The sequence below is a fragment of the Sceloporus undulatus genome, chromosome 6 (assembly GCF_019175285.1).
Source record: "Sceloporus undulatus isolate JIND9_A2432 ecotype Alabama chromosome 6, SceUnd_v1.1, whole genome shotgun sequence".
Taxonomy (NCBI): Eukaryota; Metazoa; Chordata; class Lepidosauria; order Squamata; family Phrynosomatidae; genus Sceloporus; species Sceloporus undulatus.
The window spans coordinates 19,653,035-19,679,218 of record NC_056527.1 but is presented as its reverse complement, the minus strand read 5'-3'; the positions used below and the strand labels follow the sequence as shown (position 1 = coordinate 19,679,218).

General features: G+C 40.4%; 2 protein-coding genes across 6 annotated transcripts in view; both read left to right on the top strand.

Annotated features, from left to right (window-relative positions):
* Positions 1-2,614, top strand: part of CCDC7 (coiled-coil domain containing 7) — a 99,325-nt gene extending 96,711 nt beyond the window's left edge. The window contains exons 23-24 of the mRNA XM_042471938.1: positions 2,006-2,131; positions 2,607-2,614. Coding sequence (XP_042327872.1) covers positions 2,006-2,131; positions 2,607-2,614 — 134 coding nt within the window. The remainder of the gene's footprint in view (positions 1-2,005; positions 2,132-2,606) is intronic.
* Positions 1-26,184, top strand: part of LOC121934829 (GRIP and coiled-coil domain-containing protein 2-like) — a 123,590-nt gene that overhangs the window by 12,887 nt on the left and 84,519 nt on the right. For 3 of the 5 annotated variants that reach the window (XM_042475710.1, XM_042475706.1, XM_042475707.1), the window contains exons 2-8: positions 2,006-2,131; positions 5,471-5,590; positions 10,111-10,236; positions 12,127-12,255; positions 15,546-15,668; positions 17,827-17,976; positions 22,289-22,408. In XM_042475710.1, the coding sequence (XP_042331644.1) occupies positions 5,473-5,590; positions 10,111-10,236; positions 12,127-12,255; positions 15,546-15,668; positions 17,827-17,976; positions 22,289-22,408 (766 nt within the window). In that variant the 5' untranslated portion in view covers positions 2,006-2,131; positions 5,471-5,472. The remainder of the gene's footprint in view (positions 1-2,005; positions 2,132-5,470; positions 5,591-10,110; positions 10,237-12,126; positions 12,256-15,545; positions 15,669-17,826; positions 17,977-22,288; positions 22,409-26,184) is intronic. The other 2 variants (XM_042475708.1, XM_042475709.1) reach the window with 2 other exon arrangements.

Genomic DNA, 26,184 nt, shown 5'->3' with positions numbered 1-26,184 from the left:
AGTTGCTAATCCCAATTAGAGTACATTTATTCAATTACTGGGATTTATATAAGTATTATCTACAGTTCAGTGATGGTGATTTAACAGATTTAATCTAGTTGCAACAAGCACTTGGATTTAGGCTGTAGTTGTTGTTGATGTGTGCCTTCAAGTTGTTTCCAATTTAGGGTGATCTTGGCAAGATTTGTTCAGAGGGGATTTGCCTTTGCCTCCTTTGAGACTGAGAGAGTGTAACTTGCCCAAGACAAGTCAGTGGGTTTCTATAGCAGTGCAAGGATTTAGACTCTCGTCTCCAGTCATAGACAGTGCTCAGACCTCTACATCATACTGTCTCTACAAAGTATATGCCATTCAGTACAATATACATTAATCCCTTAGTAAATCCAGACATCCATAACTTCCCCACTTTATTTTAGAATAGTGTTAATAGATCATCAAAGGGGACTCCTGATCAGTGTTTGAAATAAAAGACTAATTCAGTAGAACTAGAAACAGCACCAGAAATAAAATATATCAAATTGTTCCTTTCACCTCCATTTTATATATGGGATTCTTTCCCTACAAACCTACCCTTTCGATCAATGCAGTAAACTGTATTGTGTTGCAAAACTTAGGTGGGTTATAAACTGCCATGAAAGTACGGAGTCAGTCCGTACTAGGGTTAGGAAGGTGCGGTGCTTCTGCACCCCCCTAACCCTAGTATGGACTGAGTCTGTACAAAATGGCGGCTCCCCTTCCACATGGGGGCCACCATGACAACGTCACGACCGCGCCGCCTCTATACGGGGCGGTGAGGACGTGACATCGTCGGTCCGCGCCAGGGCGCTTAGTGCGCCCTTTGTGCGGACCAGGAAGGAGCTCCGTTTCGGAGCTCCTTCCTGGTTTGCGGCGCCGCTTTGCGTCGCTGGGCGCAGCCTTCAGACGGCTGTGCCCAGCGAAGCAAGGGCGAAAGGGGCCAAACAGCCCCTTTCTACTCCTCCCCGCCACCGCGGGGTGTCCTTGGGGCTTGAAGCCCCAAGGACACCCCTTTCCAGGCTGCGGGGAAGGGGCCTTTTGCCGCTTCCCCGCAGCCTGAAAAGCGGTGGATCGGGGCCTCAGTGGCTGCCGTTCTAGCAGCTGAGGCCCCGATATACTGGGAAAAGGGGCGGGTACAGCCCGCCCCAAATGGGCAGTCTGTAACCCACCTTAAGTATTTCAAATTTACTGCCCATTCCACTTTTTTCACACTACTACTTTTTTTCCACATCTGGCTAAAATTGTTATTCCGTTTGAAGTTCTAAAAGATATTCGGTTTAGCTCTGGTACTCTGATTTTAATTCTGTCAACTTTTTGTAATCTACAGTGTATTTTATAATACTATGCCAGTTTGTGTTTGTTAAATTGCTTAATCTGTACTACTTATTTAACTGAATGTGAATTCTGTTTTACTTGACTTTCTTTTTTTCTTTTGCACATACCTCAGAGAGATTCTATGTGTGAGACAGTCAAGAAATAAAATTAATGAATAGGCACAGGCCTAAATCTGGTTTTTAGTCCTAACTAGAGTAAAGCCACTGAATCAATTGTAAGTCAATACTTCTGTATGTTGTGTTGATTCTGTGGACTTATTCTAACTGGGATTAACAATTGGAATTAGGCCACTAACTACACCAAATTAATATAAACCCTCTGTACTCTTCTCCCCCAGCCTTTATATACTGTTCTAAGGGTTGGCCATGATAGTCTTTTGTAGAAAAAAAATAACAGTGTCCTGTGGTACCTTAAAAACTAATTAAGTGTGATATTTATTATATTGTTAAGCAAGATTTGTTCAGAGCGGGTTTGCCTTTGCCTTCCTCTAAGACTGAGAGATTATGATCTGCCCAAGGTCACTCAGTGAGTTTCTATAGTTGAGCATGTATTCAACACTCAAACCATTACACAATGCTGGCTCTCAATTTAGTTTAAAATAGATAGTTTTCTGGACAGTGTACACTAAACATACCATGTGTTTGTGTTTTCACAGATGAAAAGATAAAAGGGCTACAAGAGCAAAGAAAGCATTTGACTGCACTTCTTGAAACAAACGAACAGAATCTTTTAAGGGCACAGTCTTATGCTCCAAGGCTTGCAGATGAAAGCAGTTTTCAGGGTGAGTGCATCCACTGAGCTGTTGTTATTGAAACTGTCACCATAAAATTCCCTGTTGTAAAGTTATCACTCAAGATGGCTTTTAAAATATATATTAAGATGATAGCCAGCAAATATTTCCTGATAAACAACTACATGCAAGCCACTGTGAATGAGCCCCAAACCAAGATTAAAAAACCTCTGGCTAGGCAGACATAATCCAGCCTGCTGGAGTCTCAGTGCAGCCCCCTTCCCAAAGCCTCTCCCTAATTTCCAAGATGACCTCTTGATTCATCTGATCAGAAACAGTAAAGTGCCTTAAATGCATCTTGTTTGGACTACAAAAACCATAGTGTTGCTCAGTTACAGGAAGTACCTGAGTTCCTTATTATGACAGCTTTATTTACTCCTGGTCCATTTCTGGACACAGTTCAAAGTACTGACTGTGACCTATAAAGTCTTATATGATTTGTGCCCCTATCTTTCTCCCAATACAGGGACTTGAAGCAGTTCACATGACACAATTAAAAATACAAATACACCACAATGTCACAATATTAATGTACAGTTAAAGAAATTATCATACTGAATGAACTGAATTAAAAATAAATTTGAAACAATTAAGAAAAAACATTAATGAGATGCTTGATCCCATCTCCTGTTCTGGAGTAGAAGAGGGGACTCCATGAATTCTATCAGTTGCCACCACCTTCAAATCCACCCCAAGATACAGTTATTTAGTGGGACGTTACTGAGGGGTTTTTAACTTGCACTTTCCTCCATCGCTGACTCTGCAGACACTTTCCCTTTTAGGGTTTAGAGAATCCTACACATCCCCCTCCCCCCAAACAAAGGCATATAAATAGAGAGTAGAAAAGAAGAGATATTTTAAGGAATTTTTTTACTCTAAGTAAACAATTTTACATTCACAAAGGGGCATCTTGTATATGAAGGCACCTGCTTTGGACATTATTTAGGAGCAGCTGTAAGTTATTCTACCGTATATACTCGACTATAAGTCGAGAAATTCATGCCCCAAAATTGCCCCTAAAATCTTGGGTGGACTTATCTAAGGGTCAGTACACCAGTAGTGCTTAGAAGGGTCTCAAAGCAAGCAAACCTGATCCTCCAGTCTCCATTGAACTCCCCATTTAAAAGTGCTTGTGTCTCTTTCTGCTCCATAGAAAAACTTCCCATTTAAAAGCCCTTGCATCTCTGCCTACTCTGTTTTGCAAGCCCTGGCTTCCCATAGAAAAACCTCTCCATTTAAATCCACTTGCTTCCTTTCTCAATCCAATGTTAAAACCTCTCTTCCAGCACCTGGGAATCGTTTGGGGAGGTCCAGAGAAGGAAAAGGAGAGATGGAAGTGGTATTTTCCCCTTTCTGTCCTTTGTTATAGCCCCCTATGTTTTATCCTCAACTTATCCACTGGTCATATCAAAACCCAGGATTTTTGACACTGAAACCTTCCCTCAACTTATACCGGAGGTCGACTTGTACACGCTAAATCATATTCAGCCAAGATTAGGGAAAAAAGCTTTAACGTGCTTAGCTAAACGTTCTCTTTCTACTCACAATACAGATGGTGTTTTGGGTCTTCTTTTTATAGAAAGCTGGGAGTCTCTTTGTCCAGCCTACAGCAAACCTTTCCTAGGGATGGTGAGGTGGAAAGCACCTATCCTAGGGATGGTGAGATGGGCAGCACCTCTCCTACCTCTCCGTCAGGTCCAAAGGTTCATCAAGGCACCATATTTTATAACCTCTTATTTTGGAAGCATCTCAGAGCTTTCACACTTCTCATAAACTCGTTGTTCCTATTGAGCAACTGTCTCTCATGATCTCTAAGTGTAACCACACAGGAGAACTAAAATAGTCTGACACCATTTTAACTGCCATGGCTTTATCCTACAGAATCCTGGGATTTGTAGTTTGGTGAGGCACCAGAGTTCTCTGACAGATCAGGCTGAATAATTCACACTAGGATAGAGTCATGGCAGTTAGTGGTATCAAACTGCTTTAATTCTGCAGTGTGGCTATACCCCCTGTTGCTCTTCCATACTAACCCTAATAAATGTAACCTAAACCATCATATCATTAACCCTTTGTTTACCTGGAGGAGAGACCATACCTGTCTGCTATGTTGCCCAGATAATTGGAGAACAATTTATCACAACCACATTAGGAAAGATCAGTTGCTGAAGGCTTACTTAATAAAAGGTATTTGCTTTTACTCAAGAGCAGTTAACAACAACAACAAATTTGTCTGCCAGAAGCATAAGAGGCCATCCTAGTTTCCCATGAAAGGGAGTTCCACAACCTAGGTGCAGCTACTGGAAAGGCCTTCTTTAGGATCTTCACCCAACATGACTGTGAGTGCTCTGAGATAAAGGCCTCTTCTGAAGTTCTTAAGACTCAGGCAGGCTTTTATGGAGAAAAACAATATTAAAATTAAATATAACAACATAAATAAGTATATAAATAAATAGAATAATCATGAACCATATTTTTGGGATATAATTGTCAGGCTGTCATTTTAAAATAAGCTCTGGGTACCCAATACATATCTGTATATTTGTACTTGCTAATTGTGGATTACTGTTTGTTATCTAATGACTTATATTCTAATGCAGAAATGATTATGCCATAGTAAATTTTCTAGTCTTAAGATTCTTTAAGATTCTGTTGTTTTTGCGGTTAACAGACCTATACAGCTATGCACCTGGAATCCTGTTTCAATTCATAGCAATTTTTTGCTACACTTTTTTTGTTATGTGCTGTCTCAACTGCTTCTTGAAGACAACAATAACAACAACACTCCTATCATTAAGCTGAAGGTGAAACTGCATGTTGCATCCAATGCTATTTTTGTAGTCCTCAATCCCTCCAAACTCCCTGGACTGCATTCTTTTTCTGACCAAAAGGGAAAAAGAAGGGTGGGGGGTTGGTTGCATCTCCTGGAGGTTTCAAGTAGTACCAGTTCACTTTTTAAAAAAAGATTTCGCACCTCATTCCCCGCCCCTCCAGCCCCATTATTTAACAGGAAATACTTTTTTTTCAAAACGAGTAAAGCAGTCCACTTCTCTCTTCTTTTGGAGGGCATTTTTGGCAGTCTCTGAAAGTGGCTGCCCAGGCAGAAAAGTGGCCCCTAGATCCACCCTACACCTTGGTTTTAAGAGATACAATTGCATTAATAAGATAGTATTTTTGAAGAAAAAAAGATTATTTTGTACTGAACATAGCTTGTATAGCCAGCCCTTTGGTTTCATTGAAACACCACCCTGGATTAATCACATCTCTTTTAAATTGTAAAGGTAGCTTTGTTATGGTTCTGTATAATGATTCTAAGTCATTCCCTTGCAGAAATGAAACTGTCTGCATTATCTGAGAAGAGAAAACTTTTGCAAGAAAAATTAGATTCAAATCTGAAAGATCTACAAGAAGCACAAATGCTTGCATCTCTCCAACCAGACAGTATGAATGGTAAAAGAAGTTTCCAAGTTTTCATTCTGAAATCTTTAACTTATAGTAACAGGTGGACATTTTCTGGCTAATTAAGATTTGATAATAAGGCCTAAATTCAGAACTAGTCCCATCTACAATAGGCCAATTAAATCAATTGTTGAATAATAACACTTGCATAAATCCTGTTAACTCAGTGGATCTACTCTAGTAGGGACTACTACCTAGTTGAAAGCCCAAATGTGTGCACTGCGAAAGGCTGGTAGAGGTGTTATTTGATGTATTTTTATCAGTTAGTAAGGACTGGGTTTCATTAACTTGATAATCTGTTCAAAACATATTTGAGTTTAGATTGAATAAAGATTATACTTTCATGGTATCCCCAAAATTTCACTTACCCATAGTATGAAGGTATTTATTTAGTCACTTAGAAGTGGGACCTGTATAAAATATTGTAGTATGTTGTGATTCCTTAAGTGAAGTGCTGTAGCTAGGCTGAAACAGAAGCCTTTTAATCAACAACTTTATGCTGGCTTTGTGGAGGGAACTCTTTCCTAGCATCTCATGACCTTGCTTTTCTGTGTTAAAAGAGCCAAACTGCATTCTGTGAAAGACTTCTGTCTGAATCCTTCATCTTGTGACAAGATTAAAAAAAGAGCCCTCCCCTCCCTCTGGTCCATCTGCCTTGGTCCAGGCCTCAGAGGGAGAGAGGAATGCTGGACCTGATCCCCTCCCCTCCACTATTCCCTTCTCCTTTTGTGTCGTGTCTTTTTACATTGTAAGCCTGAGGGCAGGGAACCGTCTATTATTCCCTCTGTTGTAAGCCGCCCAGATTCCCAGTGATTGGGCGGCATATAAATAAATCCTATTATTATTATTAACAGTGTATATTTATGTCCCAAACTCTAATCCATCCATCAAGAATACTTAGGATAAACAGACTAATTTCCTATTCTTCCCCACTTCTGATTATCTTCCTACTCACTCTGGTTAACCTCCACCTCAGTATTCCATATAGCCTTGAAACTCAATGATCCTTGAGCCATTTTGAAGAGGCTTAACCTTTTTAGTTTCTTGTAAGTTCTAGATAATAAAATGTTAGAAAGTAGCCCAAAGTTCATGTAATATATCCCATTTCCAGTGCAGGCAATCTATAGCTAAAGCATCCCTGACAAGTGGCCATCCAACTGCTGTACCTCCAAGGAAGGAGTGTCCACCACCTTCCAAGGCAAACTATTCCACTCTTTAACATGTTCTTCCAAATGTTTCATCAAAATCTCACTTCTTATCATTCAAATCCTTTTGTCAGGGTCCTAACCCCTGCAGCAAAAGAAAACAAGCTTGTTCTATTTTCCATGTGACAACCCTTCAGATATCTGATGATGATTATCATATCACTTCACAGTGTTTTCTTCTCTGCGCTTAGTGTGCTTAAGTCCATCAATGGTTCCCTATATGGCTTGGTTCCCAGTCCCTTTACCTTCACTGAACTTTATCACACAGGGGGAAATTGGGGGTTTAAACTGTCATTGTCCCGTGAAAGTCACGATCACAGTGAGGATTTTCACACACATTGCGATTAAAGAGGACTTATCCTGGAAATAACCAGGTAATAACCAGCAACAAATCATTCACAGGAAAATCCTTTCACTGGATGATGACAGTTTAAACCCCCACTTTTCCCTGACTTTCCCTGTGTGATAAAGTCTATTGCCCCCTTTGTTTTAACATGTTCCAGCTTGTAAATATCTTTCTTAAGCTGTGTTATCCAGAACTGACACAGTGGTGAAACTATCTACTCATACATATCCTGGGACTTCTCAAGTATGAAGGAGCTACTTTTAATTTACCATTTAACTACCCAGATTTGCTTTTAAAGTCATTCAGGACCATGAGAATGCCTAAAGTTATAATCCACAATATTAAACAGGTGAACCTCAGAGTGGTCATTATTAGTTGCTAATACTTGTGATAGCATATTGTTATCTAAACAGAGATGAAATTGTTCTGATATTTTCTGTCTGGGTCAAAAAATGGCTAAGATGTTTTCTGAATTAGTGTATGGAGGTCTGCTTTTCTTTCTGAGGGTGTCCAGTATTGGAAGTTCAACAATGTTCTGCATTAAAGAGTTAATGCCTCAAAGTAGGCAGTAGTAATAGGATTAGATAGTTTGAGTGACCTGCAGTGATCTCTCTCTTTGTCTACCTGACTCCTCTATCATGTAAACTTTGAGATGTTTCCACTCCTCTTCTCACCCAGACTCTTCTCCAAGACCATCATAGAGATATAGCTAGATTAGAATAGCTCTCTCAGTAACTTTCCTATCTTAGAACAGAGTTCCTATAATAAAGACTAGTTTGTTCTTAAGCCATTGGTGTCTTTGTCCTTAGTCAGAATATTTTTACTGCTGCACTGTACTAATTCTAATACCTATTTCCCCCAAAACTGAGACTATTTAGTAGGTGAACCTCAAATAATAAAGAGATGTGTCCATTTTAAAAGAACATTGCAGATTCTACTGGTTGGAAGAGAAATTTTACCTACAGTGTGCATAGGTTTTCTTGGAATGCAGTTTTTAATTTGTTTTCTTTTTTACATTTATAGTCTCCTGTCTTTGACTCAACCAGCATAATTTCTTCCATGAATGTCCTTGGTTTTTTTTTAAATACCTTAGCACAATCCTGGCAATTTTTCTACTATCTTCTCAGCTGTATTGTGGACACAGTTGTCTCTTTGGCATAACATCAATAACTCTTGTAGACCCAGTAGGTGGGGCAGCATCCCCCTTAATTTCGGGTGTTGTGACCCTCCCCTTTAGTCTGTCAGCACCAATGTTCTTTGGAAATGTGATTTGAGAAGACTTCTTTGCCACCATTTAAACATTCCTTCAGCCCACACAATATCTGTGCTAATAGACCCTTGCCTCTAATTCATAAATGAAGGGCCAGTTTGCCCAGAGATTATACATCTGTATCCCGGTTATATTGGATGAGAATGCAGCCGTGGGGCTCATGTTAATGTTTCTTCATGCAAACAAACAATAACAAAACACCTCTCCACATCGAAAATTAGGTATTACAGTCCAGGATTCCTCCCACTATTTAGCTGTTTATGTGCAGAGGACTTTCTCTTCTATATGATGTAGTCTGTAGTGCTTTGACGGTTGGACTAGGATTTAAGAAGAGCAGGACTGGAATACCCAGTGGGGTCACTGGGGGGCATGGTGGTGTGGCCTGCACTGGTTGACACCCCAGAAGCGGGGTGACACATGGTTGGACCACTACAGTAGGTGCCTCCTCCACCCCCTCCCAACCCCGCTGCCATGGTACTGCTCTCATGATGATGAGGACTACACCATGGCAGTGAAGGAGAAGGCTGAGTGTGGCCCTTCCAACTCTGCTGCCATGGTGCCGCTCTCCTCATAATGAGAACAACAGCATGGCAGTGAAGGAGAGGGCCAAGCGTGTCCCTCCTGACTGCTTCTCAGCAAGTTCCTTCTCACCAATGCATATACGTGATGGCGGGAAAATGTGGGAGTATGACGGTGTTCCTGGGTCCCCGCCAAGGGTAGGGGGCACAATGGCTGGTGCTTCCACAGAAGACAAGTGACCTTCTGCTGCCTTGGTGGGAAGTCCAGCCAGCAGCTACTTTGGGGAGGGAGAAGTAGGAAGGCAGGGCCACCAATAGCAGAGAAGGGTCAAGCTGCCCCAGAAAGCCCCGCTTCCTGTCCGGAGGCCCCAGCCCTTGCACCGGGTGATACAGGGGGCAGGAATGCCACTGGTAATACCTGCTCACCCATGAAGCCCACTTGGTGACCTTGGACAAGTCACACTTTCTCAACCTCAGAGGATGGCTATGTTAAATCCCTCTGGACCAAGAAACTCCTGTGATGTTTCAACTTAAGGTCATCATAAGTAGGAAATGAAGTGAAGAAACATAACAAAAATGGTGGAATATTTAGTCATAAGCAACTCATGTGATCTCTGGAATATTACAGTGCAGAGATGGGTTTATCAAGTTAGGGAGAATTGGACCTTGCTTGTTTTCTTAATGACAGACTGTAGCCTAAGGTCAAAATGATATTATACTCACTCAGTTCAGTTTTTGTACTGTTGATTTGTACTGTGGAATTGCATGTATCCTATGGTAGAAGGCCTTTGTCTGTGACTGCACTTCCCACTGCCATGTTTAATATTAGAATAACTATAGAATGTCTGACCCTGTAGGTCTTATATATGTGGCTTACTGAGAGAATCTATGTAAAGTGTTGGTTTTACAAGGCTTCAGAAAGCACTAGAGATTATTTAATATTACTACTTAAAACTTTTTGTTGGTGCATGGTGTTTGCCTTCAGGTCGTTTCTATCTTACTGGGACCTTAAGGTGACCCTGTCACAGGGTTTTCTAGGCAAGTTTCTTCAAAGGAGGTTTGCCATTGTGTATAGCTATATAGCTAAACTTTACTGAATGTGGTTATTTCAAAGTTTTTAAACTCAGGCAATGTTGTATTCACTGATGCATCAGCTTGAAATAATTTTGCAGAACGTAAAGTAGAAGAACTAACAGAACAAAGGAAAAAGTTGACTGATGATCTGAAGGCAGCTACGAATGATATGCTAGAAATACAACATCATCCTTCAAAAAGAGCTTTATTTGAAAGACCCAGTGGTGAGTGCAATCTTTGATTTTTTTCAATATTTAATTTTAGTATGACACACATATCCACTGTGCAAATATACCCAGATTTTGCATGGATATGTTCCATTTTGGAAGACACTTTGAGAGTGAGGCATGACGTTGTGCAGCCACACACACCCCACTCATGTTTTTCTCAGCTGAGAAGCATCAGGCAGTGGCGATGTGTCAGGTGCAGCTGAGGCAGATGGTTCTGGCCGGTTGGCTGCTACACAAAACATGAAGTGGCAGTGGCAGAGAGAGAGAGCAGCCCCCCATCCTCATCTTGTGACTGGCAAGGATGGAGAGGGGCATGTGGGAGCTAGCCAAGTCCCAACAAGAGGAAGGGAGGGAGGGAGGGTTGTCCAGCTGCTTGGTTGCTGCTCCCTTTGTATCCAGTTACCTTGAGAGGAGCAACCTGCCTACCATCTTTCCTTCCTTTTGTTCTTGAATGCCAAAGTGCAGCACTCACTACCAAGATAGGTGCACAGCTTTGTGCAGTGGAGTCTCCTGTGCCTCTCTTGATGGAGGTATAGGAGTCTCCATCTCCTTCCTCGGCTGAGAAGCATGCACTGTAGATAGTGGTGAGCTGGGCACGGCCAAGGTAGATGCTGCTGGGCAGCTGGCTGCTGCACAATGCAGGAGTGGTGGTGAGGGACTGCAGTGGGAAGCAAGGGTTTAAGCCCTCTACTCTCATGTAAACCCCAATATAATGCCATACTGAAGATCCTTTTGCTCAGAGATTTTAAAGTCACACTACACTGGTGGAATGACAGATACATCAGTAAAACACTTTATCCAAGATACGGACATGGCTGAAAGAATCACGGGTAGGATATGGGTGGTATCTCCACTGATCTGTAAAGAGTATGGATAACAATAATTATGGGATGGGGACAAACAAGAAGGGCATGTAAAGGGGTGGTTTGCTGGGCTGTTCATCTGCCCTGTCTACTTGAACTAACAGAAGTAGGAGGCTGTTGACATTCTTAGGCTGTGTGAATTTATGCAGTAATTCCTTTCAGACTTTCAGACTCTTTTCTTGTCTAGTGGCCTCTTACTGCCTGGTCTAATAAGACCCATGTATATACCATGTCTGCTGAGATCTACATTTTCTCGGCTATGAAATTGTGTATATCTGCTCTGAATATTGAGAGATACACCAGATCCCTCTGTGTGTGTTTAGATGGTGTGTAGGCACTGTCTTTGCCACATCCTGGGAGTGGTAGGTAGTGGTAGAGTAGACAGAAATGCTTAGGAGCTTATTCCATGAACAAATAAGCCAGTTTACCTCTTCTGGCTTGAATTCAGGATCCAGGATGCCCCTGGATGTTATCTTACCTAAATCGCTATCTAGCTGGGATGCTGCTGCCCGGATGCATCCCAGGTCGAAGCCTCACTCAGCTGGCCAATTTTTGAAGTCAGATGCTCTCCAATTTCGAAAAAGTGCTGACTGAGCGAGGCTTCAACACGGGATGCATCTGAGCAGCAGCATCCCGGCTAGATAGGTGGCAATTTAGGTATGATAACATCCAGGGGCATTCTGGATCCTGAATTCACAACGGAAGAGGTAAGCCAGCTTATTTGTTCACGAGATAAGCTCCTTAGAGTGTTGCTGGAATATTTGTGAGGGTGTTTACTTTTTTTTTTTTGTGGTGTTTCTCCTGTCTGTCCTGGGCTGAGCATTTAATGTACATTCAGAATTGCTCTACTTATCATCTTGAATTACACAATACACTCCCAAATTAATTACATTTGGTTTATTTGCTCTGTTGTAAGACATTCATTGACAGATAAAAAGAAAATGAAAATGCCATTTCGAAAGTAACTTTTATAAGATTGTTGAAATTATTTTAGATGGATTTTTTAAATTTTTGCTTTCAGAAAAAGAAATGTCTAAAATATACAGACTATCTGAAAAGAAACAACTTTTGCTAGAAAAGTTGGAATCTAATCAAAAAGAGCTACAAGAAGCTGAGAAACTTGCAGCTACCCAGCCAGGCAGTGTCAGTGGTAAGTATGTTGTCATTTCTGATGCTGTAACTACAGACTTAAACATACACATTTGGAATTAAGACATCAAGGAGGTCACTTTACAAGTGCTTTCTTTACATAGAATCATAGAATCTTAGAGTTGGAAGACAGCATAAGGGTCATCTAGTACAATTCCCTGCCATCCAGGAATACAGAACACTCCTAACATATGCCCATGGGATGCAGTGGCTCAGTGATTAAAAAAACACAATTCTGACGATTGGAAGATTGGAAGGTTGACAGTTTCAAGCCCAAGTGCAGCATGATGAGGTGAGCGCCTGTCACTAGTTCCAGCTTCTGCCAACCTAGCAGTTTGAAAGCATGCAAACCCAAGTAGATAAATAGGTACCACTTTGGTGGGAAGGTAACAGTGTTTGGTGCAGGCATGCTGGCCACATGACCACCAGAGCAGTCCTTGGACAACGCTGGCTCTTCAGCTTAGTAACGGAGATGAGCACTGCCCCCTACAGTCAGTTATGACTATACATTCATGTAGAGAGACTACCTTTACCTTTACCTCTAACATATGCCCAGCCAACCTCTGCTTAAAGACCTCCAGACACAGTGCATTCACCACACACTGAGGCAGTCTGTTCCACTGTTGAACAGCTCTTCCAGTAAACAAAGTCATTTGTAGTGTTTAAGTAGAATCTCTTTTCATGTCATTTGAATCCATTGGGTCATTTTGTAGTCTCTGGAGCAGCAGAAAACATGCTGGCTCCATCTTCTATACGACATCACTTCAGTTATTTAAAAATAGCTATCATGTCACCTCTCAGTCTTCTCTTCTCCAAGCTAAATATGCCCAACGCCTTAATTTCACATAATGTTTGATTTTCACACCTTTGATCATGTTAGTTGCTGTTTCCTAGACATATTTGAGCTTGTCAATAATTTTCTTGAATTGTGGTGCCCAGAACTGAACACAGTATTCCAGATGAGGTCTAACCAAAGCAGAATAGTGTAGGATTGTTACTTGTTTTGTTCTTGGCACTATACTTCTCTTGATGCAACTCAGAGGTTTTTGGCTGCTACATCATACTGCTGACTCATGTTAAGTTTGTGGTCTACTAAGGGTGCATGTATACTGTACAGTGTAGAAATAATATATTTAGTCACAGAGTTCATAATTAGCCTTTGAAATAATCAGTTTGCAGTTTGGCTGCAGACAAAGACAAGACTTGATCCTTAATTTTTGCAGCCAAGGGCTGCAAAGACTTTGAGCACTAGCATTTTACACTTCTATGTGGAGGTCATGGGACCACTCTAAATTAATTCTGTGGTAGGCAAAGAAGTGGGAGCCTAGCCTTAGTCCTGTTTGCATTCTCATCAAATACACCTGGCTGGACTTTTGGAGGGCATGCTGTATAGGTACAGGCAATGGAGTCTTCAGCTAGTTCTAGAATCATGCAAAATAGCAGAAATGTTCCATTCTGCCAAAATACATTGCATCCCAGATTTTGCTGTTTTTAACTACCACAAGCTGATCCCGACTCATGGTGATCCTGCGAAAGAGACCTCTTCAAGTCCCACTATCCCCCACTGCTCTACTTAGTTCCTACAAATCCATGCCTGTCTTCTGTGTTTCCTTTTTTGTAGGTAGTGATGTATATTGATAGTTTCCAGTCTGTTGGCCACTGTTTTCTTTTCAATATTTGTTGGCATAGCGTCATACCCCATGCAACCCATGGAGCCTGTCACCAGAGAGTGTGTTTTGAATAATGTATATAACTGTGCTAGACCTGTACAGTGGCTGTTAGATCATGCTGGATAATGTTATGCTTTAATGAGGGACTGGTTAAATGTATAGAGAGGATGAGTGAGATAAAGAGACTGTATAAACAATAAGGATCATATTGTGAAAATGGATATAGTTGGTGTAGTTAATGTAAATATATAAATGTATCAGATTCAAGATAAACTGAGACTGAGAAAATAAGATTAAGGCCTGAGAGAAAGAGAGGTTGGTAACCCATGAGAAGGTTTGTAAGACACAGCCAGATACTGTATGTTATCACTGTGAGATGAAGGACATGTCTAGAGCCTTGGCTGACCATCTGGAGATATCTTGTGGATAGCATAAACAATCTCTACTGGTTCTGTGAGATTGGAATGTGTTGGTTAGAGTTTGTAATCGAAACAATATGACCAGGAGTCCCTGGAGGGACTAGCCAATGGGATTAGCTGGATAGCCCTTAATAATAATACATAATACAATTTATTTATAGACCGCTACTCCGCAATGATCATAGCGGTGTACAGTAAAAATTGAATACAATACAAATACAATTGAATTAAAGCAGGGAGAAGTCTCGTACTTCAGGAAAGTCCCTGATGTTGCTGGTGGGTATGCCTGGTAGCTCCCTCTGAGGCCGAGGTGACAGTTGAGGAGGGAGGGGCCTCTTCCTTTAGGCAGTCCCTGATGTTGCTGGGTCTGCCTGGTCGCTCCCTCTGAGGCCGAGGTGACAGTTGAGGAGGGAGGGGCCTCTTCCTTTAGGCAGTCCCTGATGTTGCTGGGTCTGCCTGGTCGCTCCCTCTGAGGCCGAGATGACAGTTGAGGAGGGAGGGGCCTCTTCCTTCAGGCAGTCCCTGATGTTGCTGGGTCCCGCACGGAGCAAAAAAGAAGCTCCATTTTGGAGTTCTTTCCGACGGCTCACTGGATGGACGTCGCGACCGTGCCAAGGGCGCATCGTGCCGTCATCCTTCGTGCCCCGCGCGACGTTCGGATGCTCAGCGTCCGATACGTCAATATGGCGCCGGCCATGTAGAAGGGCCGGCGCCATATTGTACGGACACAGTCCGTACTAGACTCAGGGGCGTCTAGAAGAGACACCCCTTTTTTAAAATGGGACGTCCTCCGGACGTCCCAACTGCCGGTATGTAACCGGCCAATGTCAGTGAGTTGCCTGTTATTTACTACTTTTCTTATCCTTCAATACATCACTCTGTGCTACACTCCAGAGTCTGGTTATTGGATCTGAGAAGGAAGCCTAGCTAACAGAGAAGCATGACACATGTATTAGTTAGTGCTGCAGTTGATTCTGTATGTGTGCATTATAGCAGCTCATAGCCACATATAAACTGGGTGGAAGATGGGGTGGGAAGTTATTCAGCATTACCTAGTGACCCCAAAAGTGTTAGATAAATGGTATGCAGTACAGTAATATTTTTAATACCCTAGAAAACCTTGAAAATTCATTACTTATTATAATGAAACTAGTTATTTTTTGTAGATTTTGATGTAACATTTTGTTACGACATTTATGTAGCACACACCCTGCAGGAATTGTCTAAGCAAAGGAAACATTTGAATGAAGAGCTAGAGGCAACACTGGATGGCATACAAAATATATTTGATGCTTCAGAAAGAACTGTATTTGTACGACCTGTTGGTAAGTCCAGGAGAAATTATTTTGCATTTTAATAAAAGGCATCTGTGGCACATAGTGTTTCAGTATTCAGATGGTATTTGGTGAGATTATCAGAAGGAGCAGAAGCATCATCAGTTCTGCCTTCCATCATGCCTGGGTCCAGACATCCTCAGAACTAAACAGTCTAGCATAACTCTGTCACAAAATTCATTGACCCAACAATGCTTCAGGCTCTTAGGCTAGCAATACTGAAAATCTAGATAAATGGCCATTTAAAATGGACACAAATGGCAATTATGACTATATGGCTTCTGATGGTCCAAACCATAGTTTTTGGTGCATACCTACAGTTCTTATCAGTTTTTTCTAAATGTTGTATATTATTTGCATGGGTGAGCTATACTTGAAAAGTGTCTTACTTTCCAGCCCACTGTTGGGATGGATGTGAAGTTGTGGTACCTTGCAGAAGCCATTCTTACTGAATTTGGGATATAACATTTGAAGTAGCTCAGATTTTGCTTGTGGTGCATACTCCTAGTTTTTTTAATTAGTATACGTATAATAGTTTGGCTATTAATCCTTTTCATTGTTATATATTTTGTGACCATGCTCTTTCTAAAAAAAATCATTAATTTTCATAATTACTAAAAGCATTTACCAAAGGGTCCTCCCTATGTCATGTCTGTAACATTGAACAATTAAGCCTACATACAATACAGTGGGCCTTTCTTATCCACGAAGGCTCTGTTATGGACCCCAATGCAGATGGCAAAAATGTCAGGACCTCCAGTCCCAATGGTGGCATGCATGTGGCCGCTCTGTTGGGACCACGTGCATGTATGGCCATTGAAGTTAATGAGGCTTGCCAATCACGGATGCTTAGATCTTCAGATGGCAAGCCCATGGTCGGGGCGAGCACACTGCCAGCCACAGATGCTGGCGAAACGTCAGGAAGAAAATCTTCTAGAACATAGCCACATAGCCTGAAAAAGCCACAAAAAACTATGCAGGTATGGTTTATTTGAGAATAAATACAGTAGGAGCATGAAAAATTAACTGTGAGTGGTTTGGTTGCTCACTACAGTTCCATAGCTTAAAAACACTGTTCCAAAGGGTCAGCTGATCATTTGGAGGACCATAGGACAAAGTTGAGTTAGAACCATGGAAGATGAATGGTGACAATACTGCAGCAAAATTATCCTTTTAAAATTCTTCTGTAGCTACACTCCCACTATGTGTATACCATTACCTATGCTCTGTCTTACCATTGTATAAGTGACAAATCTTGTAGAAACTTCCAATTTCTTTTTATTGCTATTCTCACAGTACCTAGGAGTACAGATATAAGTTGTCTGTACATCAACTGTGCATCATCAAATATGGCAAATAATAAAAGAGCACAATTAAGTTCAATTGTTTGTTTGAACATTTGGTTTAGCCAGTCACTCCCCCATAGGCTTTTAGGGATTGTTAACACTTAAGTTGGTTTTCCATAACAACTGTGATCCTGCTATTTGGACAAATGTATTTTGTAATACTGTATTGTTTTATATAATTGTGAAATTCATATGGTTTCATTCATATATATATATATATATATATATAGTCTACTGCTGACACTTTGGGCCTGGTATTCTTATATTAAAGTAAGAGTGGGCAGTTGTGGCTCTCCAAACGTTATTAACTGTAACTCCCATCAGTCTTGTGATGGGCTGTGCCAGCTAACAACGATGATAATTACAGTCCAACAACACTTGGAGAAGTGTAGTTGCATACTCTCTATTATGTTTAAAAAGTTGATAAGCTATTTTACCTTTTTCTGCAGCACGGCTTGCCCTGGTAAGAGTAATATAAATTGTGAGGGCACATCAACCTTCTCATGATTGCTCTAGATCTATCACCAATTTTGCATCTTTTTACTTGTCTTAAAAATCACATTCAGCATTTTTTAAATTACATTTAGTAATGATTTTTGTTCTGGTTTATGGATGAGAAGATTATAATGCATTTGTCAGTCTCTTCCCCATGCCTGCATTGTTTACTAGTATATTTACAATTACTTAGTATGGGTGAAAATATAAATATGATACTTTTCATACTTCTGATCCAATTTTAGTTTTAACTGATCACATGTTATGAATCTTTCTGGGCAAATATGACTTTTGAACCTGTTTTTCAGGAGATTATTTGAAAACATTTCTGCTTACAGGAAGAGAATTAGATGACTTATCTGTGAAGAAGAAAGAGTTGCTGGAAATGTTAGAATCGAATAGAAAAGAGCTACAAGAAGCTCAAGAACATGCAATTTTGCAACCAGGGAGTATAAGTGGTATGTATATTGTGATTTCTCATGGTGTCAATAACTGTCTTAAACAAATGTACTTGAAATTAAGGCCTTGTTTTAACTTTATTTATTATTTATATGAGTATTTCTAAGCCACCTTCTAGCTATAGACTTTACAGTACAATGTTAACATTTTAAAATCTTGTAAACAACAAGAATAAAAATTAAAAGCAAAGATAGTGGAGGAATTAAAACTTCAACAGTGTAATTAACATATTCAAAAGTTAGATTAAATAAAAATACCTCTTGCCAAGTCTATCAGGGGTGAGGCTAAATGGCTTTTTTTGGAAGTCAATTTCATGACTGAGATGTGGCTAAGAGAAGCCAGTGGCCTGGAGTTTGTACCAAACTTCCTTAGGTGCTGGGAAGAAATACAATCAGAACCTCCTTTGATAATGGTAACCCTCAATCAGGTACATATGAGGGGAGGCAGTCTTTCATTTATAGACTATTTTGGTTATAAACTGTAGGACTTTTTCACATGCTGAAAATTGGAAGGTTAAATGAACCTCAATCCGGGGTCATCCGTGGGGTTTCACATTATTTCAAAAGAGAATATCAAACGACGTTGCAGGCAATTCAAAGGCGATCCGAATGCAATCCCAAGTCATCCCAGGAATAGGTAAATTCGGAAAAACATCAAATTTATAAACCCTGTTCCACATTTGCCTGAGTATGAAATGCATCTCTAGATCGGTCATGGATTCCCTTTGTTAGAAACACACTATAATTCCCATGATCCTTCGTTGCGACTTTCCCTCCCTGGCTGCCGAGAAGAAAGCAGCTGTTTCCGAGGAAAGATGGGGGGGGGGAGTGGAGGCAAACCCCCTCTGAAGAAATCTTGCCCTTAAACCCCATGATAGATAGGGTCTGGCGTAAGTCTGAAATGACTTGAAGGCACACAGCAACAACATAAAAACACAATTTAATGCTCTGACAGGAAATGTTAGAAACAGACTACAGTTCCCATGATCCTTTGCTGCGATTTTCCTTCCTACTCCCTGGCTGCCAAAAGCAGCTCTTTTTGGAGGATTTAGAGAAGGGGGGGAGGTAAAGATGAGGAGGTTGAGCATGTCTCCTGTCTCCTCCTTATTTCTCTCTAACTCGAGGTGGGGAGGGTGTTCCTTGGAACTGGTATTGTTAAGTCTTCCAGACGCGATCCTATCCTCCCTGTGCAGGCACAAACATGTTAATTTGCATTAAAAAGGCGATTGATATGTAATCATGTGATGAATTCATTCACATTCGCACTGCTTTCTCTTTAGGATGGATGCCATTTTCATCTTTTTGTGTGATGAGCTAGTATGTAATTTAGTGCATTTTTGAATTGACCCCACTTTCTTTTCTTTTGGGATGGTGATTCATTCCTCCCGTGTGAAAAAGTCCAGAAAGAGTCAATTCCTTGAATTGAATCCCAAACAAAACAGAAAGGAGTGCAATTGAACAACACATCATGCACTCATTACTTACAAATTATTGTCCAGAAAGGAGTCTTTCTGTTTGAAAGTTGTACAAGAACAGGCAACAGATATGAGATAATCCCCTTTCTAGCCAAGCAGATATTTTGCACACTGTTAATATCTAATACTATACATTCATTTAGTACCAAGAATGTTCTCATCCTTGTAGAAGATCTCATCTACAAAATAATATAGCAGATTCTCAAGTCATCAACTCCTAAGTCCATCAGTTCCACTAACCCAAAATTGGTCTTTCATATAATCTAAAATCTACTCATCTTATTTCTTCTTGAAAAGTTGACTCAAACATAGATTCTTATAGCTGAAGGAAGTAGACAATCCAATTAAGTGCAATCAGTTGATGCTATCTCTGCAAATGGAATAGTGAGAGGGCAGATGGATTTAAAAAAACTCAGAGAGGCTTGACTATTGCCCTGGTGAGAGGGATATGGTTTTCTAGAGAGAAAGGCCTGCATGTCTTACAAGGACAAGAATTGGAGTTAGAAAATTTTTAATAGGTGGGCTGAAATAGTTTGAGTCTCTCCAAGTGGTAATTTATGGGATGAGAAATAAGACAAGTGGGAATAGGATGCAAGAGAACATTCTCCCCTCCAAGAATATAGGAAGAATCCTTCTGTAACAGACCAATGGGCTGTCTGTTCCACTATTATTTTCATAAAGTAACCACCCATTTGCTTGTTGTGAGCCCAAATGGAGAATTTGAGTGCAGCAGCACCTTCCTTGTCATACTGAAGTCTGAGAATCACAGTAAAGGAACAGTGCAGAAGACTTGACATACTCCAAAGGAATTCCAAGTTCTTCTTTCTCTGCCTTGAAACCTGCACAGAGTGCAGCAAACACCATTGTTGCGGCCCAGAAATGTTAATCCTGAAAAATATTTACCTTGAAGATGTAACATTAAATACATTAAATATGGTAACTGGTACCATATTTGTGCCCATTGTCTACAACGGATTCTTTCTTTCCTGTAAACTCATCAGATACTGACATCTAATGATTTGTTGACTGGTTCATGGATCATCACTTTAAGTAGCACAGACATATAGGTTATTCTGACCTGGCTTTCTAGCTGACAAGGCGACAATACCTGCATTTGGGATACAGTGCTTTCTTTTTCTCTGGATAGATAGGATGATTATGCCACAAGAAGTATTGAGTCTTCTCTGGCAGTCCATGTATATTCTGGAAAAACACTTGCATTCTCCTTAGCTTTTCTGTACACAGTTCTTGTACCAGGTATTTTTCATGCTGATATCTATTCTTATTCCTTGACATTTTTTATGCAGCATTACAAGCACCATTTTACTGGCAGATAATAAATAAGAAGTAGAATAATTACTGAAGAAAGTCAAAGAAGAAAGTGCTGAAGTAGGCTTAACATTAAATATTAAGAAACAAAAATTTATGACCACAGAAAATCTACATGAATTAATCCTACATGATGAAGAAATTGAAATCGTCAAAGATTTCCCAAGCCTTGAGCAAACATTGATCAGAATGAAGACTGCAATCAAGAAATAAGAACAGGGATGAGAAGGTCAGCTATGAAAGAATTGAACAATGCCCTAAAGTACAAAGAGATGACACTGAATGACATAGTTAGGATCAAACAACAGAAAGTGAAGAAGACAGCATGATAGATGGTTAGACTCAATCAGGGAAGTAATGAGCCTGAACCTGCAGGATCTGAGCAGAGTGGTTGTAGGTAGGGAGAATTGGAGATATCTCATCCATAAGGTCACTGTGAACCTTAGTTAACAACAACATCTGATTTTAAATTAATAATTTTAAATTAATAATAATGAATGATTCTTCTAAAAGTAGTGCATAAAATAGCTTCTTTTACTGTGCAGAGGGTAAAAGCTGCCATGGATTTTAGATCTCGCCTATGGCCTGTCTCAGTTTCCTTAGAGCTGATCTCCAGCGCTACATCTCTCAAATGAGTTGATTTTCTTTCTGTTGGCTTTTTCCCCACTGTCTTGCTTTCATACCTGTCCATGATGATGGGGAATACAGTGACTTGGACTGTCCTCACTTTTGTGTTTAGTATTATGTGTTTACACTTTATGATCTTGTCCAGTTCTTTCATAGCTGCCCTTCCTACTCCTTTTTGTTTGTTTGTTGATTGCAGTCGCTGTTCCAGTCAATATTTTATCCAAGGAATGAAAACTCTTTGGCTGTTTCAGTGCTCTCATTAAGGTGAATCCTTGGAGACCTTCGGTGGTCATTATTTTTATTTTCTTAAGTTTCAGCTGTAAACCTACCTTGGCACTTTCCGCTTGACCTTCTGTTTGTCCTAGAAAGTTATTTGTTGGGGTTGCTGAAGAAGCTGTGATGCAACTTTAAAATCTGCCTAATCCTTGTTGCAAAAGCAATTTCACTTTGCTGTGCTAAAATACATACAATCCTGTCCCCTAGTGGTTACATGCAAAGTTGTCTTCAATAATGTTTCTAGTTAATAGCACCTTGGGGGCAGATTGAAATAGAGGAGGTGGCACGTTTTAGAGGACAAGATGGTGTGAGCCTTGTTTTGAATCAATGCCAAATTTGTATTGTTCTCTGAAATAGCCCCTAAAAGTTTGCCTCTAATTCAAATGCAGATGCAGATATGATAAAAAGTAATTAATATTCTAAGTTTGTTGCATGGATTACTGAAATAATGTTTGTGAAAAAACTAAAACTAACACTTACTATAAAAATCTGGTACTGAATTAAAATTATCTACAGGTAATACTATATATTTGTTACAAAATTCTTTTGACTTCAGTTATTTCAAACTATATTCTGTTACAAAAGGATATAAAATAATTTTCTAGATCATAAGCTGCAGACGTTATTTAACGAAAGAAGACGATTAACTACAGAACTAGAGACAACTATGAATGATATACAAAAGGCACAGGAGCCTACTTTAGAAGGAACAACACAATACTCTGGTAAGCAGAGAATATTGGGTATAATTGACTACAAGTTGACCTGATGTATAAGTCGAGGGCAGGTTTGGGGTCCAAAATTATGGATTTTGATATGACCCATGGATACATCATGGGTAAAACATAGAGGCATGTAACAAAGGATGTAAAACATGAAGCAAAGAAAAATAATGCCAAAGAAAATTCCAACAGGCATAACTGTTTGTGCTCACTCTAAAGGCTGGATGAATGAGAGAGTAAAGGGGGCTGATACTTCTTTCAGATGCTCCATGGAAGGACTAAGCTCTCACAAAAATACAGTAATTAAGTTATCAAAAAATTAAGTAATTACATTGACCTGTAGATAAATTGACGCAGTTTTTTGGGGTCAATTTTTGACTAAAATTTATAAACTTATGCATGAGTATATACAGTAAATGATTTTACACAGCCTATCTATGTGCATATTTCTTCCATGCTAGTACTTTAATAATTTTCATTACTGGAGCCATCAGTAATGGACTAGGGGATAAAATATAAAAGACTGTTTTATCATATCTGAATAGAACTCCAGCTGAAACACTTCCCCTTTTTTGAGTTACCATTACTGAGACCATCAACAGGTTCTAAGATCAATCACTATTTTATAATCCCCTTTAGTTGGTGTTAGTATTGGATTTGAAGGGTGTTTGAAGCCATTTTTGTAAAACAAGTGGGATAAAATAAACAAGTATTTTAGAATGGTAAGTCAATACTTCTTAGGGGGTATTCCCACTTGACAGATAAAACGGATTATATTGTCGCGATTCTGATTCGGATTATATTCCAGGAATAATTCGAATTTTTTCCATCATTTCCATTACCAAAAGGGGCAAATTACCTCGATTCATTTAGACCCTGTTTTTGTTCCCATTTATTTTAAATCGCTTTATTTTAAAGCGGATTAACTTGCTTCCCGTTCCAATTTGTGTCCACAAGCTGTCAATCAAGCGCGTAGGCTTCAGATGTCACAAGTCTTGGGGTTTTTGGGGGGCGGGCAGCCAATGAAAATCAGCTGCATCCAAGGCTCTTCTGTTGTGTCTCCCCAGACTAGAAGGAGGTTTGGCAAATCAGATCAAGAAGGAGAAGGCAGAGGGCTTCATTATTGAGGAGGGAATCTTTGGGGAAGAGAGAAGATAAGGCTTGATCCCCCCCCCTCAGATCCCTGGGCGTCCAGGCTCTCCATTCCCCAAAATCGCTTTGGGTCCCCCATTGCCCATCCCATAGTTCCTCTGGAAGGAGCCTCCTTTTCCCAAAATCGCTTTGTGTCCCCAATTGCCCATCCCATAGTTCCTCTGGAAGGAGCCTCCTTTTCCCAAAATTGCTTTGCGTCCCCCATTGCTCACTGGGCTGTCTGTGGGGTGATCAAGCAGGCATGTACTGCAAAGCCCATCTGCTGCTCAGGCAGAGGTGAAAAAAGAAAAAAAAATAGTTTAAAATGGTGTTCAATGGCTCTCCTTACACATCGGTCTATGAATGAGGAGCAGAGGGGAGGTTGCAATCCACTGGGGGAAAGTCTATGCGAATTGAAGAAAATGGCGCTGGTGATGCAGAAAGAGACCAAAGAGGGTGACACCCCCAGGCCAGCCCCTTGAGCGCTGCTCCTCCCATCTCCAGGTTCCCAAATCAGACACCCTTTCATTCCCATTCAGATACAGCGAATTGTACCCCGCTTTCAAAAATAACCCGCGTTATAAACTACTATTATTTTAAACCGAATTATCGGCTGATAATCCGGTTTAAACATTTTAATTCTATTCTGATTCGAAACGCGGTGGGAACGAATGAGGGGTAAGGGAGATTTAATTTGGGCTTCTGTGGGAACAATGCACCCTAAATTCAGATCATGACCTGCTTTATAGGTAAGTGGGAATGACTCCTTAGACCTCTTCATAGTATGTGGTTCACTTAAGAGTGTGGTTCACTCTGGGTGCTGCAGAGGAGCAATCCATAATTACATGGGCTGTGTCCTTACATGCCAGCTTTTGAGGCAAGGGCCCAAAGTTCTTCCTCAGTTATATTCATAGAATCTTTTTTCCTTCAGGTTTTTTATATCCTGCCTTGCCAGCTAGATAAGTTTCAGTTTCTACAAGCAGGGTTGGTGCTGATTAGTACTTGGATGGGAAACCTACAATGAATACCAGTTGCTGTAAGCTATATTTCAGAGGAAGAAACTGTCAAAACCATTCAGAATACAGTATTCATTGCCTAAGAAAACCTTATGAAATTCATTGGGTTATCCTAAGTTGTTAGGCGGCATGAAGGCACAGAAACACACACTTAAAATATTCATTGAATTATTTACCATTGAGTCAAATGATGATTTGATTTTGCTCATAAGATGATATGAGTTCCAGTAATGCAATTAAATTTAATGTGAGTCAAGAGAAACTGCAGTTTTCAATGCATATGTGCACAAGCAGCACAATACTAGTGGAAATGTAAGCATTTCAATATGAATAAGAACCCTTTCACTTCTCCCAAACCATGCTAGAGATGTAGATAGATTAGAATAGCTCCCTCAGTAACTTTCCTACTTTAGAATGGAGTTCATATAATAAAGACTGAGGCTCATTCACACTGTATTTTTGTGATGAGTACATCTAGGGAAATTCGAATCAAAGTTCCCACTACATTTACCCCAATCGAATCTCTCAGTGGCAGTTTAATCCTGATGAAGTTCACATTACCCTTTGTATCAATTTAAAATGGAGCCGCCATTGCGATTGGTCTCGGGATTTTTAACTGTCAGTCAAATGATACGTATCTATGTTACACTGTTTGGCCAACCCCCCCTCTCCCCAAAAATCAGCCTCAGAGGATGGCAATGGCAGGCCCCTCAGAACAACCCTTAGCAAGAAACTCTGGGATAGGTTAGCCTTGGGGGAGTCACACTCTCTCAGCCATATAATAATATAATAAATATCTCTCAGCAATATAATAGGTGTGTGAGAACATTAGTTTGCATCAAGTTGGGAGCAGAGTGTGTTGTGGTTTTATTTCTTGGGAAAGGGGGAAATGACCCTAACCCCATAGCCCTACTGATAAAGGTTTTTGTTTTAAATGTTAAGCAAATTATGCACACCTTTGTCATACTGATGACGCGAGTATTTAAAAGTGCTTTCTACTGGGGCCATGCAATAGCAAATACCTGCATAAACTGTCAAATTATTTATTTTTTAAAAAAAATCAACACTGTCTAGTGATGTTTCCAGGAGAACCCCCTCCCTGGCTTTGGTGAGCTCTGGGAATCTGGGACATTGGTGCAGATAAGGGAACTAAATCACTGGCAGATGAGGGAAAAAGCCAGGCTGCGCTTGAAAGATTGGAAAAACCCAATGCAAGTGTGAATGACCCCCCCTTTAAAACCAGTTTGCAAACTGGTTTATAATGTAGTGTGAACAGCCCCTGAGTTTGTTCTCTGAGCCATTGGTGGCTTTGCACCTTAGTCAACTCTTGTGAGCTGCTGCATTGTACTGATTTCTAACAAGTTTGGTCACTTTAACTGCCATAGCTGAATGCTATAGAATCCTGGGGTTTGTAGTTGTTATGGCACCAGAGAAGGCAAAATCTCTCACAAAACTACAAATACCAGAATTCCATAGCATTGAGCCATGGCAGTTAAAGCAGTGTCAAATTGCATTATTTCTGCCAAATGTACCAAAATGCACAGAACACATCATTTCAAAGCTCCATTGGCTTCTTCATCAAGCGAAGGATGTTTAAAAACTCATACAGGAGAATAAAAGTGAAGGTGTTGG